Consider the following 17,983-nt stretch of genomic DNA (forward strand, 5'->3'; position numbering starts at 1 on the left):
TTTAGTGTAAGCCTAATTAAATTGCAAAAGACAACATGACAACACAGCTACGTGTAGTCCTTTACTAAGGAGAGAGCGTATCTTTGTGTATCTTTGAGGCTGTATTCCTTCTGCCATAAATAGGAAAAAGGAAAAACGACTAAGTTGTGTGCATTTTTGTGCATGCCTTAATACCCTGTGGAATGCGGTAGAGTAGAAGGGTGTATTGTTTTCATGGAGAAGCTATAAAGCTATATCAAATAAATGATTTATTTTTAGACTTTCAGAAACCGTTGGAGAATGCACCTATTCCTTATACATATTCCTTTTACAAAAAAAAAAACCAATAATGGAGATTCCTTCTACAGAGAATTATCGTTTAAAGGATCCTCCCACAGAAAATCTTCCCACATTGAATCGTCCTGCAATTTTCTTACAGACCACACTCTCCTACAGAAAATAGTTCCATTCCATTTATAAAATTTCCCATCTATTAAGCACACAATTAATATTTTGAAAGGGTATCCCACAGTCACAGCATATATTCTAGCACTCTTTATAGTTAGTTTTGGTGCCGCTCCTACGTGTTTTTGGCGTTGCATGAGCCTTAAATATTTTATGACTTTTCCTCTGCACTCTCTCTCTCTCTTGCTCTCTAGCTTTTTCTGTGGCGCGGGAAAGTGCAATTTTTGAAGGCTGTGCAGCTCGCTGGAGTTGTGTCACAGTTTTCTCCCTAGACTGCTACGCTACTTTTTGTTTTGTTTTTATTTTGGCAGCTGGCATGTTTGGCAGTTGTCCTTTGAGGGGCTACCCCAGCAGTGGCAGAGTTATGTGCATACATAGCTATAAGGATATTGCATATACAAGTTCGTTCGTTCGCTCTCTCCCTCTCGATGTGGATTCCATGTGGAGTATTTGCAACGTGCTGCAGTTATTCAAATAAAGTTTCAACTGCGCTGACAGTTGCTGCTTTTTGGAGGATTTGGGGTGCAGAAAGTATATATTCTACCATATATAACAATTTTTAGCATGTTTAAAGCTAATTTCTATATACATTTTTTTAAATTTTGTTCTAATATTTAAATTATTAAATGCATAATTAAAGTGGATTTCCATGTGACTGTGATTTATGTTTTTTGATGTTAAGTAGAAACAGCTGTCGCATCCTTAATACTCGTATTTTCGCACGTACACACACACACACACACACACACGAAAGGGAACTTCAATCCTCTTTTTCTTGGTGTAAATCTCGGATGAAAATCTTATTATTCAACGTTATTGCTCTTGACCCGCACACGCACACACACACACACACACACACAACCCAACATTCCTTGACTTGCGAGGAGTCCAACCAAACAAATGACTTTGTTTGCTTAGCCTGGCACACGACCCATCATGCCACATGCCACATGCCGCATGCCATACCGTGCCATGCCCGTGCTGTGCTGTGCCACTCGAAAAGTCAAGTGGCTAGCGGCAACTGCCGCTGAGCCGAGATGAGCCCTTCTCTAGGCTAGGCCAGGCCAGGCCAGGCCGGGTCGGGCCTCCCTTTTCTGAATGCCAAGGAGTCTGCGGCGTCGAGCGATTTTTATAAGAAAAATACTCTACGCGAATGAATGAAAATCGCTGCACAATTTAAAAACTTCCGCATCAAGCGGCAACTATAAAAAAAATATTCCAATATAATGTGCGCGCACTCCCCTTCCCCCCCTGTCATCAAGTACCATACATAACGGCGCATGGGTTCCACATTATATTATATTTTTTTGGTCGCTTGTTTCGTTTGCTCTGCTTTCTGTGTTACCCCCTTAAAATGCATTTTATTGTGGATTTTCTGAAGCATTTTCTCTTTTGCAATTTTTGTTTATTTTTGGAATAATTTTCAAAGTTTTTGTAGAGTTTATGGATTTAAAATAAATATGGAATACTCATTTATAAAGTAGGGGTAATGGAGGTCTACCTTAGTCAAATTTTTCACAAGATCTTCAAAAATTGTCCCCAAATGGGAAACTTCCCCCATTTTTTCTTCTTTCTTTGCATTATTTTTGTACTTAAAATAGTTTACTTTATAGAGCAAGAAATCTTCGCCAACATATTTTAGTTTCTTCACCAAATGGTGATCCTCTTTTAAAGGTTTTTTAGGTGCTTTCACAGCTTGTCGCACTAAAACTTATCCAAATTTCACACAGAACGCGCGTTCAACATAGTTTTTACAACCTAGAACCAACTTCAAACTGTACATTTTATCGTCCAGTGGACACATCTGCTAAATGTTAACTGCTTTCGGTGTCAGAGTCTCAGAATGTGTCCTTTGGGGCATCGTTGGTGCAGCAACTGTGCGGGAGAGAGTTTGCAGCAGAATGGAACAAAGAGGAGAACAGGGAGGGACTGGCGATAGAGACAAGCAGAGCACTCATCTTGGAGTCGCTTTTACTTCTTTGCTCCGCTCTTTATGCGCTTTTCTTTTGTTTCCCCCTCCCTTGCCATGTGCTTCCATTGTAGCGCATTAATTTTTGAATACTGCAAATGCAACTAAAAAATTTCATGCATTTTTCATATAACTTTCTGTCGTTTTCTTTTGCACTGCGTCTTGGGGGAAGAGATTTTCCACAAGAGGGATTTTCGTAACCAAAGGAAGCTGTAAAGGTGCTGTCTTAGCAGAACACTTGAAAGTCATTCCGGGTCCACAAATTGAAAGTGGCAGATGTGGTAATGTGTGCAAGGGGTCTCCCTTTCTTGATAACTTATGAAATATTTTAAAATTTTGTGAGAAACATTTTTAAGGGAATTCACGTTGAACAACTAATATATTCAAATATTTTTATATGGTATTAAAAATCATTATTTAATTATATAAAAAATATGTATTTTAAAAAAAATTAAATTACCTTAAATCCCGCTTTATTAAATCTAATTCTTTTTCTATCTTTTTTTCTTCCAGCAATTAGCAAAATAAATCAGGTAAATGCTTCCATCCACTCATCACTCATCTAATTTGAGGTCTTAAGATGTTTTTTTTACTCCCCATTTCTTTTCAACCATTTAATTGGCCAAGATTTTCATTTTCCATTCCCTTTATTTTACGCGTCAAACTCCCCAGCGCCTGCTGTGCTACTCAAGTGTGTTTTAATGAGCGAAGACGTCTCAAGCGAATGAAAAGAAAAACTTCAAAGGCCACCACGCTGCTTGCTGCTCGCTGTCTGACGGTCTGACTTTTCCTTTCGCTTTAGATTCTTGTTGAGAAAATGAAATGACTCATTTAGTTAGTGACGGCAGAGACAGACACTACAATGCGAGCAGCTTTGATTTATGTGGAGCGACACGGACTCGACTGGTGTGTAGTACGTGCTATAAAAAAAAAAAAACCAGTAGGAATGTAGCCCACACATTCAGTCCAAATTCCGACTGTGGAATACCCCTTTGGGCAGGTTTTTTGTGTTCTTGTGAGTAATGGGAAATGATCTAATGGCTATGCTGGAGAAGTGAAGCTTCTAAGAAATATTCTTAGAATAGAGAGAAGATTTGCATGCAGGAAAAAATATTAATTTATTTTAATTTAATTTTATTTGTAATAATCATTTGATTTTAATGATTTTTTATAGATGGATAGCTAGTAGCTTTATTTAGAATTCTCCTGAATTTCAGCGCTATATATTTTAAATTGTGGATGCCACAAGTTTTTCTTTATTGATTACGAAGAAATATGTAGGTCTCATTAGATATTTAAAAGATTATTTTTCTGCTGGCATAATCATAGATTCTGCAAGTCAAAGACTGTTCCTCTAGTTTCTATATAGTCTGTACTACTGAGTGTTGCTTCTGTATACAGAATATGATTTTATAGCACAAATACATCATAGCCTTTCCATTCTTCAAGTGCTGGGTATGCAAATGCAAAAGGAAAAACTTCAGTAGGCGACAGACACTGCTAGCATTTCCATTATGCCATGCAAATTCGCTCTAGACACAAGATTTATATATATTGTATATTATCTGACCATAACTATTGTCTCTATGTATCGATTGTATAGTTATGCCATTTTTAGTTTGTCCTCGTTAATCATCCATCCATTGCCTGCGTGGAGTTTATTGGCATTCGTTTTGTTGTGTCGGATTGTCGTTTTCATTAACCTTAATTAGCGTGTGCCGCTGACATTCGTCATTATCCAACATAAATGCAATTGGCCAAGTTGGCATCCCATAAATCCCCCCCCACTCTCTGTCATTCCCCCCTTCTGGTCTTCTCTGTGTCGTTGTCATGATTATCATCATTATCATCATCGTCGAATGAGAGTGACATTTTGTGGCACACGTTTTCCTCTGCTCCTCATTTTCTGTATTATTTTTTTTTTTTTTGCTGTCTTTCTGTCTTTCTGCCACCGCATTGGCATGGAGACAGGGCCACGAACGATGCGACATCGGTGGAGGAGGAGGAGGAGTCTCTGATATTGACCATGGCTCTAGCCAGTTGCTACCATCCATCCATCCATCCATCCCGTTCCCGTAGTTTGATATTGCAACTCAACAACTGGCTGACTGCCACATTGCCTGCTGCTGCTTCTGCTGCTGCTGCTGCTGTTGGTGTCAGCTGCAAATGAGTTTCTGGGCCGCCGTAAAACGTAAACGTAAAGTGGAAGAGTTAGAAATGGGATACCACAAGGCCAAAGGGGGGGCTAAGTAACGACTTTCAAATGCTCTGGTTATAGCCAGAGGAAAGTGTTTGGAGCAGTCCCAAAGTCGTTAAAGATAGATAGATTGGTAGAGGGATATTCAGAGATAGAGGGGAAATATCCGTTAACTTAAGCAGGAAAAATAAGTGTGTTTCAGCAATAAAAGCTGAGCTGTTGGATATAGCTAATGCCATGGGTTATAGGTAAATAAAAACCTAAAAAAGCCAAAATATTATGTCATACAAATATTCAATACTCAATAATATTTTACTCACCTGTTAAAAACTATAAATATATCTTAACGATAGGCATCGATTTGAGCAACTCCAAAATCAGCTGAAATATCTAAAAAAAAAAGAAGCATTTTAATATGAATTTTAATATTTTAAAATCATTAAATAGATTGCCAAAAAATTATGAAAACTACACATTTTATACTCATTAAATCGACGAATAAAAAAAATGCAAAGAATTCACTTAATTCAATTAAGATAATTGCCATAAAATAAATTAGCTTTCCCATCTTTTATCGTAGATAGTATCGATTTTTCGCATCAAATTATCTGTTAAATATCGATATGATCCATAAAAATTGTACATTTTTATTCAATTCCCATTACGCACATTCTAAATGTGCATTAAAATTAAGTCTAATTGTTCAGCTTTCAATTCCAATTCAAGTCAAAGCCATAATCAAAGGAGAAAACCACTTGCAACTTACAAAGTTGCAGTGGCACAAACCAACAACAGCCGCCGCTCCTGCTGCAGCACCACGCGATGCTTGCCTTGCTCCACCTGTTTGCACATTAATTATGCTCTGTGACTTAAGTAGCACCCCGTTCCACTGCTCATCGTTCGCTCTGCTGTTCGTTTCCCTACTCTACGTTCCTCTGCTCTCCGTGCCTCTCCGCCATGTTCGCCTTTCTATGGAGCCTACTTTAGCTAGAGCTCATTGCAATGTTTGCTTTTGCTCTATTTACCTGCCAATGACAGTGACTGCGGAAAGTATGTCGACCTATCGCTTACTCGAAGTAAACTAGTTTTGTGCGTGGCATTCGCCTTGCAATTCTCCAGTGACTTTGAACTGAATAAAGTGTTAATCGTTTGCTTTGATTTAAACCAAAACTCAATTACAACTAAAACCAAAAAAAAAACTGACTGAATCGGAAATTTTAACGTGGGATTTGTATGTGAACTGCTGAGGGATTCTGGGGGCGCAAAACTTTCACGTAACTCATTTGTCAAAATGCAAAAACAAATCAGCATTTGTTTTTTTTTCTTCTCTTTTTGCACTGCTTATTTGTTGTTTATGGTTTCTCTGCCTTTGCTGTTTGTCACGTTCTTGGTTTGTTTTTGTTTTATTTGCATTGCCTTTTTCTTTTTTTTTTTGCTTCCTACAAAACACGGACAACGGGAGAGATGGGTGTCCCGCTCTCTCTATGGGTCTCTGGCCTGGGGGCCTGCCTGTCAATAAAGTTCTTGACACCTTTACTTCATTTGCCCACAGATTTCTCTTGACATGACTTTTCGTTTGCTTTCTTCTGGACACAAGAGCAGAGTGTGTGGGATGGCGGGGAAATAAGTCATTGAAATGTTCTTAAGCACTTTTTGGCAAAAAATAATAATTATTATATTAAAGAGAAATCTAAGAGTTTTTTTTTTTTTGTTTTTTCTCCTCAACTAAATCCCCTCCAAGTCTTGAACACTAAAATGCCCCTCATTTCTTGATTTCCCCATAAACAAACAACAAAACTGCCCCTCCTGCCCGATCTTATTAAATATTCATAATAGTTTGTACAACATTCGAGAGGCATTGTTTGCATTTTACGGATAAAAACATAAAAATCATCATTTGCCTTCAATTTGCAGCACAAACTAATTGCAAATGTCTGTGTGGCACAAGCAAACAAAAGGCACCCCGAACGACCTTTACAAATCTACACATTGTACGTGGCACAAACGTAGATTTTTATTTTTATTTATTTTTTTGTTTTTTTTTTCTTCTATTGGATGAAAAATTTAATTGTGCAAAACAAAAGTTGTGCCTTCCTCGGACTACTGGCTAGCTGGCACTGTGACCTGTGGGTTTAGGTTTGAGCTACCCTTTAAAGGGGGTATTACGATTTTATAGGGAGTTTGGAAAGGTTATATAAGTATTTCTATGGATATTACTTGGTGCTGCAAGCAATATATCATTATTTAAAGCTCCAATCGGTTTACAATCGGTTGAAATAAAATCTTGTCATTATAGAAATTTATTTCCACCCGTAACCAAAGCTTCGTTTATCTAAAAACTATCCTTCCTTACCTTAAAAAAATGTATTTCAATATTGAATCCATAGAATCTTCCTACTGCTTGCAATATAACTGCAGATAAATCTTAAATGGCTCAAAAATATTTATAAAATCTATGAAAGTGTATCTAAAGCTTCGTCTTTGCAAAAGCAAGCCTTTTCTTGTCTTGTTTGCATTACAAACGCTTAATTGCTTTTGACTTTTGTGTTGGCTGTTGTCTACTAGCTAGCTGCCTGGGCTGTTGCTTTCCTGTCTTTCCGTTTGGCTGTTTGTTGAACTCTCAAGGTAACCAGAAGTGCCACCTCGCCTCCTCCTCATTGCTGGCTACTTAATTTCTACGTTAAAAAAAAAGAACCAAATAAAATGTCTAAGATTGCGATTATCTTTTTAATAACATTGCGAGGCAAACGAAATTCCCAGCACAACACACAGCAAAAACAAAAAAAGTGGTGCTGGTAAAGTGGAAATAAAAAGAAATTACTTAAGTCACGAATTTAATTACCACGCATCTACGATAACGCGCCTCCAAATTAAGCGATACAATTGAGGGAGGCCAACAATTGTTGCAAAGCAAATTAAGTTTCAAGATTGGTTGGCAAGTGATTTTTTTCTTATTTAATTTCCGAAGATAGATAGAAGAGTTTTCAAAGATGTACAATATATGGAAGGTCAGCAACGATCAAATGAATCGGGCAAAATTGTATATCTTTTGGTCGGTATTTTGGAATATTTGTATGTTTATTATTCTTCCATAAATCCACTCAATTAATTACCAAAAAAATATACAAATAATCCAGCTAAAAACATTAATTGTGCAGGCCGAATTTCCTTTGTAGTTTCTGTTGTTTTTCTTTAAATCTCTGCTTGTTTATACAAATCCCTTCATAGCTGCTGTCTAAAATAAATTCAATTTTAAATACATTTCCTTAGTATAGTTTTTCCGCATGCCTGGCTATCAAAAGGCATGTCTGACCCACTGCGATCTACACGGCCCCTCCACTGCCCCTCAGCCAACACATTCTGTTTTGTGCGTTTTGCTCTGAATATTTTCATGGTCCTCCCCCACCCAGACACAGACCCAGACCCAATGATGACGTGCAGGTTTATTTGTTTCTAAATCTCATCCACCGCATCATGATGTCTGGGGGTTACACTTCCCCCAAACAAACAAACAAAAGCTAAGAAAACTGACTAAAAATAGATGTGCAAAATATATACGTATAAAATTGAATCAAATTCATTTTATATAGCTATGTACATATAAACCAAAACATTAAGCGAAACGAAACTCAAGCGGAAACCGTAGCGAAACCAAAAGGCATTATAAACACTGTCAAGCCAACAGGCAATAGAATAATTTTCAAGTAAATTAAAATGTCTTCAGCATGCAACACAATTTTCCTTTCGCACAGCTTCTTGTTTTTATATGCTATTATATTTTGGGGTGCTAAGAATATTACTTATTGCTGCTGTGTGGTCGAAAGTGCACTGCATGAAAATAATTGGATTTTATAATTGCTTGAGTGCATTTTAGGGTGTATATTTCGTGTGTGTGCGCCATAATTGCATTGGCAGAGCATTGAAAGCAGCTCAATGGATTGTGTGGTTATTTTTAATATATATATTATAAATTGGAATTAGTATTTATTTATTTATTTGTTCAGATGTGCAATAGATATTGTGCGTGAATTTTAAAATGTTTTAAATTGATTCAAAAGCACTTTAGAATGGCCCTAATTGTGTTCTGTTGGAAAGAAGTTTACAGCAGCTAAAAATAGCTATAAAAGTAGCTTACAAAATAAGCTCATTAGAGACACAATTATATACATTTCTTTTTGTAATGTACCCACTGCTGAAATTGGTTTTTACAACGCTCTAAATATTTAACAAAAAGTCCCTAAAAACTATGCATAATGTTTTAAATATTACCAGCTGACATTATACATAAATATTTTAGAAAAATATGCTCTATGGCACTTAAATAACCCCTCAATATTAGCATTAATCTTACTCTTGTCAGCCATTATTCCCTACCAAAGGTTCCCCACTTTAAAATTATTTATAATATTACTCTTATCAGATTGATGAAAATTTATATCATTTGTTTATAGAAAATCATACAATTTCATTGATTTAAATTTTCTTCAAAATGTTGCAGCTGTTGCAAATAATTTTTTTAATAGACTCTTAATTCATCTTGCCGCCGTCGGCTGTCTGAATATATGGCTTCGGCTCCTGGCCCTGATGCTGATGCAGTGTCTTGGGTTGATTTGGTGTCTGGACTTGACCCTCTTGATAGCCTGGCTGGACAAAGGCATGCTGCGGCACCTGCGTCGGCTGCTCCGGTTGTTGGTGCATCTGTGGCCCAATGGGCTTGGGCTCTGGTACAACGATGTGCTCGTGGTCTTCCTCGTTCTCCTCGTCATCATTCACAACGTCCTCCAGAGCTTGGTCCCTGGGTTTCTTGAGCAGAAAGCGCGTATGGGGATACTGTTTCGTTTCCAGCTCCAGTCGATCAATCAGCCAGCCCTTCTCCCGATTATTGGTGGCCCAAAAGAAGACGGTGCCCTTGTCCTTGGTGCCATTAACGGAGACCTGCAACTGTGCCCGTTGCCCGTCGCAGACATTCTTGGTGTTTGTCAAACTAAAGCCGGACTCCCTGATGGGTTCCCCGAGCAGACGTACAGCACCGCCATGCTGGCGCAGCGTTTTAATGGCCAGCTGATAGTAGTCCGCCTGACGCACCCGATCCTCGAGTTTCCAGTGGAGGTAGGCCAATCCCGAGATGGAGGCCATAGCTCCACAAACACACAGATTGGCCAACAACCGCCGCGAGGGCAGGATTAGGCGCATCTTAAAGGTCGGCATCGCTTTGAATTTAGTCAAAAAAGCCAAAAGCATTAAACAGGCTAACGAAATATATTGTTTGTGTTTTTGTGTAGTCAGAGACTGACTGGGATTTCAAATCGAACTTCTACTGAAAGTTTTCCTTCCTAGTTTTTCGCCAGTTCCCATAACCAAGCCTTGAAATTCATCGCAAAGCCAGGCAGGCAGGCAGGCAGGCAGGCTGGCAGGCAGGAGCTGCCTTCAGCTAATTGAGGTTGTAGCTTCTGCTGCCGCCGCTGCTGCTTTTGCTTCTTCTTTTGGCCAACTTAAAAATTGCTGGCCCGAACCGCAGCACAAAGCCGCCAGAACGCAGCAGCAGCAGGCAGCAGCAATCGGCGGCGGGCAGTCGTTCAATTTTGATGCCGCCACCCAAAAGGCGTGGACAACAAAACGCTCGCCTCTCCCAAGTGGAATCCAGAGGAAAAGAAAAAAAAGAACAATCTGAGAAAACTCGTTTCGATTCGTATAGCTGTACATAGGAGTTGCCTCTTTTTTTGTCTCTTTCTTTTTCTTTTCTTTTGGTTTGTGGGCCAAACAAGCGGCGCCATTAATGACAGCCCCCGACAGAGTCCAAAAGAGTGACCCGTCCGTCCATGTGGCTGTTGGATGGATAGACCAGCTGAATGGCTTTTCGCCAGGCAAAAGAATATTTCAATAATTCTGATCAAAATCTTACGTGATAAGGCTTCATTGAGTGGATCATCTGAATGCACGAAGCGGCGATCCAATGCCTACTTTAGGCAGCCGCCTCGTTTGGTATTCGACGGCGGAGAATGCCTAGAAGATGGACAGAAAGATACATATTGTTAGAACTGATTAAAATGTTATGCAAGGGGCACACCACATGTGACCCTTTCTTCAAGAAACTATGGCTTAATTTATTTACATAATGCTGATTAAAAAAGAAGCTGGAAAAGCGTTGGGAAAGGCAAGCAGAGCATAATAATTCAGACATTTTAGGAGACAGAGAATAGCAGCAAAAGATCTACTGGAACCACAAAGAGTGCATCTGCTAATGAATCTGCTGGGATTGGTCAGGGAAGCACAACAAAAATACCTTCTAGGATATACAAAATGAAACTATAAATCTGCTAAAGAGCAACTAAAATTCCTCCTCAAGCCCCCGTCTCCTTTTTCATCTCATTATAGTTGTACGTAGAGTGTGGCATCTATTTTTACTAGCCTTTTGCTTGCAGCCCAGTCCAGTGTACAGTGCAGCGTGTCCAATGAGTGTCCATTTAGGGTGGTGCAGCGGTGTTGGCTGGTGTTGCGTCCAATGGTTATTTAAAAATAGTTTTCCCCACAACCTCCCGTCATCGATGGAGAACTCTCGCATATCTTGCACACATCTCACTGGATCGGTAATCGATAGGCAGCCATGCAACGCCTGTCACGGCCACGGGAACGGGCAGTAACGCAGCGGTACGGAATATTGCAGCTCTGATAGGATGAGACTTTTGCGTCGTGCCCTAATCTATCAAATGCATCTTTGGGTTTGAATATCTTTGTGGTCTTCTTCTGCTGTTCGCTGGCTGGCTGGCTGGCTGGCTGGCCCGCAGTTGGATGCGATGTTACATTTTTGGCCTAAGTGGCCTCTTGCGTGTCTGTATTTATCGCCAAGCGGAGATCATGACGCTGACGCTGACGCTGACTCTGAGACTCTTCAGCTTGCTGCGTGCTGGCGCAGATTCCTCTTCCTGTGACAATTTCTGTGTGCCGTTTCTTAAGTCTTCATCTCATTAAAGGTCTCGCGCGCTGTCACTTTAAGACCATTTTGGTTTGAGGCTTATCTACGGCCAGTCTTTCATTTCTAAGTGCCCGCCGCCATATGTTTAACATGATTTTGATGTGCCAGGGGGTAAAACGCGAAGCCACAAGGTCTTTTCTTTCTATAAATCAAACTGCCAATACGGAAGAGAAGGCACATACAACAAAAAAAAAAAACCATCTTTAAGTACGTTTTATTCCACGTTCTGTGGCATGCAGCAGCAGTGGCAGCAGCAGCACAGGTGCTCAGGTGTTACAGGTGCTCGCTGGGCCATAAATATTCTTATAACTAACCATTAACTGTTTAACGGTAGTTGGTGCTACAAATTGATTTTGAATTTCGAAGCTCATCTGGTTGCTCTTTGGCTGTGATTATAGGCCTCGAGTCCAGTTAGTTGAGATCGTGACCAGGCTGATCATGAAATTATATGGATTAATTCTAATCACATATCACACACACATGTGTGTGCAATCATTTCATTATTACCAAACAGATTGTTATCGGGAGTCTCACTCTCGTTAATTTCATTATTGAATATTATAATGACTCATTCGATTATGAATCAATCAAGCACAGAGGCTGGGCTACTATTTTTGGTTCTATGAGCTGCAAGAGACTCTCCCTAAATTGTGACTAATTTCTGTACAACTTGAGATAATTTTTGTCGCTGATTTCTGTGAAACTTCTCAGCGGTTTTTGGCATAGAAAATTCCTAGGAATAGCAACTAAAAAACCGTAAAAATAATTAATTACATTTCCTTTGCGTGTAAAAATTATGATGACAGCGACACAGCAAAACAATTTATCAATATTTCTTTAATGACAATAAAAGTCTGTTTGTTTTATTTATATTCTTGTTTTTTTTTTTTATTTTTTTATGAAGCGCCAAGGCTTTTTAATTAGTTTTATGCTACAAGCGAGTAAATGAAGCGCAGCATAAATTAAGTTTACGAACGGCTAAGGGGGTACGGGAGGGAGGTCAGGGCCCTATGGCAGAGAAGAGCCATAAAAAAAAAAAAAAACTGGTTGCCAGAAGATGAGAAATGCAATTGAGCACACACAACAATACAACACAGTGCCCGCAAATAAGTAATGGACTTTAGTTCTATCTCTCTCTCTCTCCCTCTCTGTCTCTCTCTCTCTTTATTAGTTTACACGATTTACTCATCGTTTTTAATAAGTTTTTCTTGAATCAAATGCTTTTCCAATTGCGTCATAAATGATTTTGAATTAGCATAAAATTCTTGATGATGGGCTTGGGGTCAGCCATCCATCCATCCATCCTCAAGGTATTCCTCGAGCGCTGCTTCCTCAAAAGCTGTATGAACCGACAGGGCCTTCAAGGCCCACTAACTAAATTACCCATTTGCCTACCCCAACCCCAAAAAATATAAGAAACCTTTAAAAAACCATAAATTATATAAATATACCAAAAATGTTCAGGCAAAGGGGGTTAAGTTAGTCAATCTATCGTTCAATCAGTCAAGCAGTCAGTCGCTCAATCAGTCAGGCGTTCAGTCGGCTTGCGGCTATTATTTTCAATAAAACATAAAATAAATATGGCAAATTGAAGTGCGGGCCAAAACATTAACAGCCAGCGGCAAATACACAAAATACGAAATAAAGAAAAGAAGTTGGGGAACACGAAGCTGTGGATACCCTCAAAAAAAATCTTTGCTATGGCATTTACATATATTTAATAAGTAATAATAGATAAAATTTATTGAAATTAAATAAAAGTTAAACTAAATTTAACTACAGCTAGTAAAAGAGATTATCTTTTGGGAGCAGAAAAGAAAAAAAAGGTTTTTGGAAAAAATTTCCTATGTCTGATTTCCTATTACCTATAAATGGTATGTTTTATTTTTATTTATTTATTTTTTTTTTTTTTTATTTATTTATTTATTTTTTTATATATATTTTTTATTATTTGTTTATTTTTATATAAAACAGCAATTACTAAGCTTCTTTGGGCTTATCTTTAGAAGCAAGGAATTTATTTTTACAAAGACTTCTCGTAGGACACCATAATAAAATATGAATTCTAATTTGTACACTGTAGAAAATTCTATCGATAGTTACAGCATTTTAATTTTGAAACTTTGAAACTATTTTGCATAGAAAAAGAATGTCTAAAATTTCTATATCGACACGTTTTTTGTAACTGTTCCAAAATATATGGGAAATAAGCTAAGAAGTCAGCACCAACATTTTCACACACATTCATTATACCCCTCTGCTTAAAGGGTATCAGACGAAAAAAAAACTATCAAAAGAAGAGGAGGCACACAGCAAACGCAGTGCGCATGCGCAACACGCAATGCCAAAAGAGAAGCCGCAATCGAAGTCTCAGCCGCAGTCGAAGTCGAAGTCGCAGCCGCAAAGCCGCAGTCCGAATCGGAGCCGAAGAAGGCCCCAGCCTCCCCTGCCCCTGGCCAAAGTCGTTGCTGAGGCTCTGGCCACAGCCAAAGCCAAGGTTGTTGTTGTTTTTGTAATTGCTTGTCTCTCAAGTACAGCCATCGTCTGTGAGTAATGTTAGCGCCATAAATAGAGAAAAACACAGAAAGAGCGAGAGCGACGAAGAGGGGGAGAGCGCTGGGACAGGGGACAGGCGACAGAGCAGAGGAGGAGGCAGGGAGGAGGATGCCAAGACGAAGCCTGGAACGAACTTATGTTTAATTGCAAGTTGTAAAAATCTTTTAGGGTGGAGCCTAATCACCAAAGCCGAAAAAAATACAGAAAAAAAAAACAAAAAACTTACAGGGAAGTCAATTGAAGGCCAGCCAGCAGACAAAACAAGCAATGGGAAAGATGTGTCCGGAGTCCGGACGAAGCGGAGTTCTCTGTCTCTCGGCGTGGAGTGGGGTAAAACGGGGCAAAAGATCTCTGGGGAACAGAGAAAAAACATCAGAGAAGAACTGCAAAGCTGCAAAGAGAGACATGCGACACATGTTCTTCATATGTAGGATAATTGTGGAGAGAAACCAACCCAAACCACAGAGTCAGGGTCATGGCAGATCAATTGGTGTGGAGGCTACACGCTGTGCAGTTAATGCTGCAGCAGTTGGAGTACTTTTCAATTAAAAGAGAAATGTATTTGCACAGCCTTTTAGTTGCCATTTAAATTACAATTGGTGTGCGAGCTTTGATAGACTTTCCAGCTATTAATTTGAATAATTTACTCAACATAGTTAGCACATATTTTTAACCATAATAAAATCATAACTTATGCTGCTTTTAATCTAATAATTTGCATGCCCTTTCGAAGAGAACTCACTTGCGTTACGCATGCCCTGCCATATGGTTGCAAGAACTTGAAACCCAGTGCCAGAATCTCTTCCGCTTGAACTCGCATAGGGGATTCTTATCTTGCATGCGGCTGCTGTATGCCACTGCCACTGCCGCAGCCGCTGTGGATTTTGTTGCTGCTTCTGTAGCTGCCTCTCCATTTCCATTGGGGGAAAATGCTCAAACAATGGCAGCTGATAAAAGGCCGAGAAAAAAGAGTAGCAAAATAAAAAAAAAAAGAAGACCATCAGACAGCCGGCACAGCCCGGACTCGCGCACTCGTCTGTGAAATGAAAGTAGCCCGAGACACAGAAAACCGAAACCTCCCCAGACCAGACCAGACCCCAGCAGACGGAGTTACCATAGGGATTCTGTATCTGTATCTGTGGCCAGTGGCCAGTGCCATTGCGGTATTTCTATGTGTGTGTGTCTTTTTATCGCTGGGTGAGCGAGAGACAAGCGCATCCAAAATGCTTTCATGAGTATTTTTTTTCTATTTAGAAAATTGTTACTATTACAATTACATTTCCTGTCTTTTTGTAACCCCAGTGGCGGTGGCTTTTGTTCTCTTCAAATTTATGGCAACAAGTTAATTGTTTTTATTGTACTTATGTAATTGCAAACGAGACGACAAGGTAATCGTTATTCTATATACACTGTCACAAACAGCAACAAAAAAAAAACACACACACACACACACAGACAGAAAAACTGCAGACCCACAGAGGAAGCTGCTGGGAGATTCAGAGTTAAAGTTTTTCAAGCGGTGAATTGGCAGTAGTATTGGCAACATCTGTCTGGGGAATGTTTTCAATTACATTTTACATTTGTTATTTGTTCGAAGACTGAGGCGTACCCTGTACCCTGTAAGCGCGGAGTTTGCTGTTTTTAGAGTGCTTCAAAAGGAGAAATAAAGCTACGAATGAGGCCCTTTGAGAACCTAAAACTATTCCCACCATTCAATACTTTTCTGTGTGTTCTTTTCCTTTATTTTTCCGCGAGTGTACTCTCCACTCTCGCGTGGACCAGGGTGGAGTGTAGTGTAAAAAAGTCTTGGCCTTGGCGGCTGGCTCCTTGAGCCCCAGCAGCGTGCGATGCAGACGCGGATTAGATGACAGATTAGTTAAATGCGCATGAAATGAGGAGCCGTTTCGTTCGCTGTAGTGTCTTGGTTTTTTTTTTTGTTTTTTATGTGGCATGCCTCCTACTTGGCCTTATGACCATATGGAGCCGCCGCAACAGCAGCTGCAGCTGGCAGCCTCCTCCTGCTGCTCCTCCATGGCAGGCAGGCTGGCAGGCAGGCGTTGCCATAATGTCTTCATCTTCATAATCAGGCGTCCGTACGTTTCGCGGGGGTTTGCACACGCGAAAATTGCTACAACTATTAATAGGCGTTTGTAATTGGAAGTTGCATGCACAGGTGATTAGCTAAATGCCCCCGCGGCCGTAGCAGATACTACGGCAGTTCTCACAGGAACCCAGACATAGCCCCATGACTTTGGCTTTTCAACTGGGCCTTTTGGGGTTCTGTTTCGGGGCATATTTTATTCAAATTTTCCGACCGTTTTTTATGATGACACTCGAAGCATTAATGAGACTCCTACTCCGCTCTTGCTCTCTCTCTTTAGGGTCATAAAAGTTTCAGTTTATAAAGGAAGCTTCTTTATAGTCGCTTAATGGATCTGCAGGGCTCGCCCCAACTCTTGGGGGGGTTTTCATGCCTCCTACGCTTGAGTGTATTTCGTGGCATTTTCTGGTTATTGACGCTGACCTTTGGCTGCCCTTGCAATCATTCCGCCCCGTCACTAATGACTTCTAGGCCAAATATTTATTATAATGGGACTACCGATTATTGGTCAACTGTTCTGGCCACGCACAACCAATCACACATTCACACACCCGCCCCCACACCCTTCCAGAAGGAATTTCCTAATGGACTTCCTGGTTTGCAGAAAACCGCAAAAATGAAACCCAAGATACAAGTATCTTCCAGTGGAATTTTGCCTGCAACAACAAACAATTTTCTCAGCTCTCGATTTGTGGCACGTTGTGGCACTGGCTAGAAGAAAAGTGGCAATTGAATTGTATTATTCGGATTACTCTTTGTGGGATCTTCTTTTGCGGGGCGGGGTACGGGCGCTCACGCATGGATGCCATTCGGAGAGATATCTGATCTGTTGCGGAGGTTGAACCTCCAATTATTGTATGCTCTGCGGATCTTGGAACATCTTGGCGCGGGGGGGGCGGAATACCAATTCAGCAACAGAATTAACTACTCAGCAGATTGTGGCCGGACAATGGACAAGTTTGTGGCAGCTGCAACCAACAAAGTATCTATCTATCTATATATCTTTTAATGCGATTTGCGTTCATTTCATTACCTTCGAAATGATCATAAAGCCAGGCCAAACACAAGCACACACACACACACACAACTTTGTGCACAAAATTCACAAAACAAATAAAGCCACGAAGGTCGTTCGTTTCGTTTGTCTGGCAACTGGCTGCCCTTCCACTTCATTGAGTTGCCACCCAATTTTTTTTTATCTATTTCTTTGCTCTTCTGGCTGCGGCTGCGGGTGGCTGTGTTTGCTTTGTTGCATTGGGGAATCCTTCTGGCTGATTGGATTAATATCCCCAGCCAATATACACCCAACAATACGCGTTCCAATGGCAATGCAAACCAAAAACCAAATCCGCAACAAAATAAAACAACAAAATGGCAAATGAATGCGATTGTCGCAGCGAAAGATACCCTGGGATGAGCATAGCTTATGGCATTTGTAAGGAATATTCAAAGAAATTGTTTCTGCAAAGATAAATATATATCCCAAAATTCCAAGCCAATTTTGATAGACAGAAGTAAAAATGGAAATGGAATATATCAGATATATCCTTTAGAAATATATAGAAATATTCTTTTTAAAAAAACACATGTCCAAAATCCCCAATACCCGCCACTGAGATTTTAGCAACAAAAGTAATAACCAAAAACAGAAAACACATAAAAATGTTATACTTTCGTTGCTCTCCCCCATCCTCACAGTCTCCTCCCTCCCCACACCACTGGATGGATCGATTCATCGAAGAC

The 17,983-nt window shown here is 39.9% G+C and overlaps 2 protein-coding genes and 1 long non-coding RNA gene across 3 annotated transcripts in view; 1 reads left to right on the top strand and 2 right to left on the bottom strand.

The window, feature by feature from the left end:
- Window positions 1–17,983, bottom strand: part of LOC111076306 — a 68,782-nt gene that overhangs the window by 28,925 nt on the left and 21,874 nt on the right. The window contains exon 3 of the long non-coding RNA XR_005967624.1: window positions 4,931–5,000. This is a non-coding gene — a long non-coding RNA (uncharacterized LOC111076306). The remainder of the gene's footprint in view (window positions 1–4,930; window positions 5,001–17,983) is intronic.
- LOC111076302 (beta-1,4-glucuronyltransferase 1) overlaps window positions 1–17,983 on the top strand; it is a 66,453-nt gene that overhangs the window by 27,071 nt on the left and 21,399 nt on the right. Inside the window, exon 3 of the mRNA XM_022370049.2 lies at window positions 2,927–2,946. The gene's annotated coding sequence lies outside the window, so the exon portion shown is untranslated. The remainder of the gene's footprint in view (window positions 1–2,926; window positions 2,947–17,983) is intronic.
- LOC111076304 lies at window positions 9,047–9,913 on the bottom strand. The gene has a single exon (XM_022370052.2). The coding sequence runs from the start codon at window positions 9,849–9,851 to the stop codon at window positions 9,138–9,140; it is 714 nt and encodes a 237-aa protein (XP_022225744.2). The 5' UTR covers window positions 9,852–9,913; the 3' UTR covers window positions 9,047–9,137.

This window comes from Drosophila obscura, unplaced genomic scaffold, assembly GCF_018151105.1.
Source record: "Drosophila obscura isolate BZ-5 IFL unplaced genomic scaffold, ASM1815110v1 contig_179, whole genome shotgun sequence".
Lineage (NCBI taxonomy): Eukaryota > Metazoa > Arthropoda > Insecta > Diptera > Drosophilidae > Drosophila > Drosophila obscura.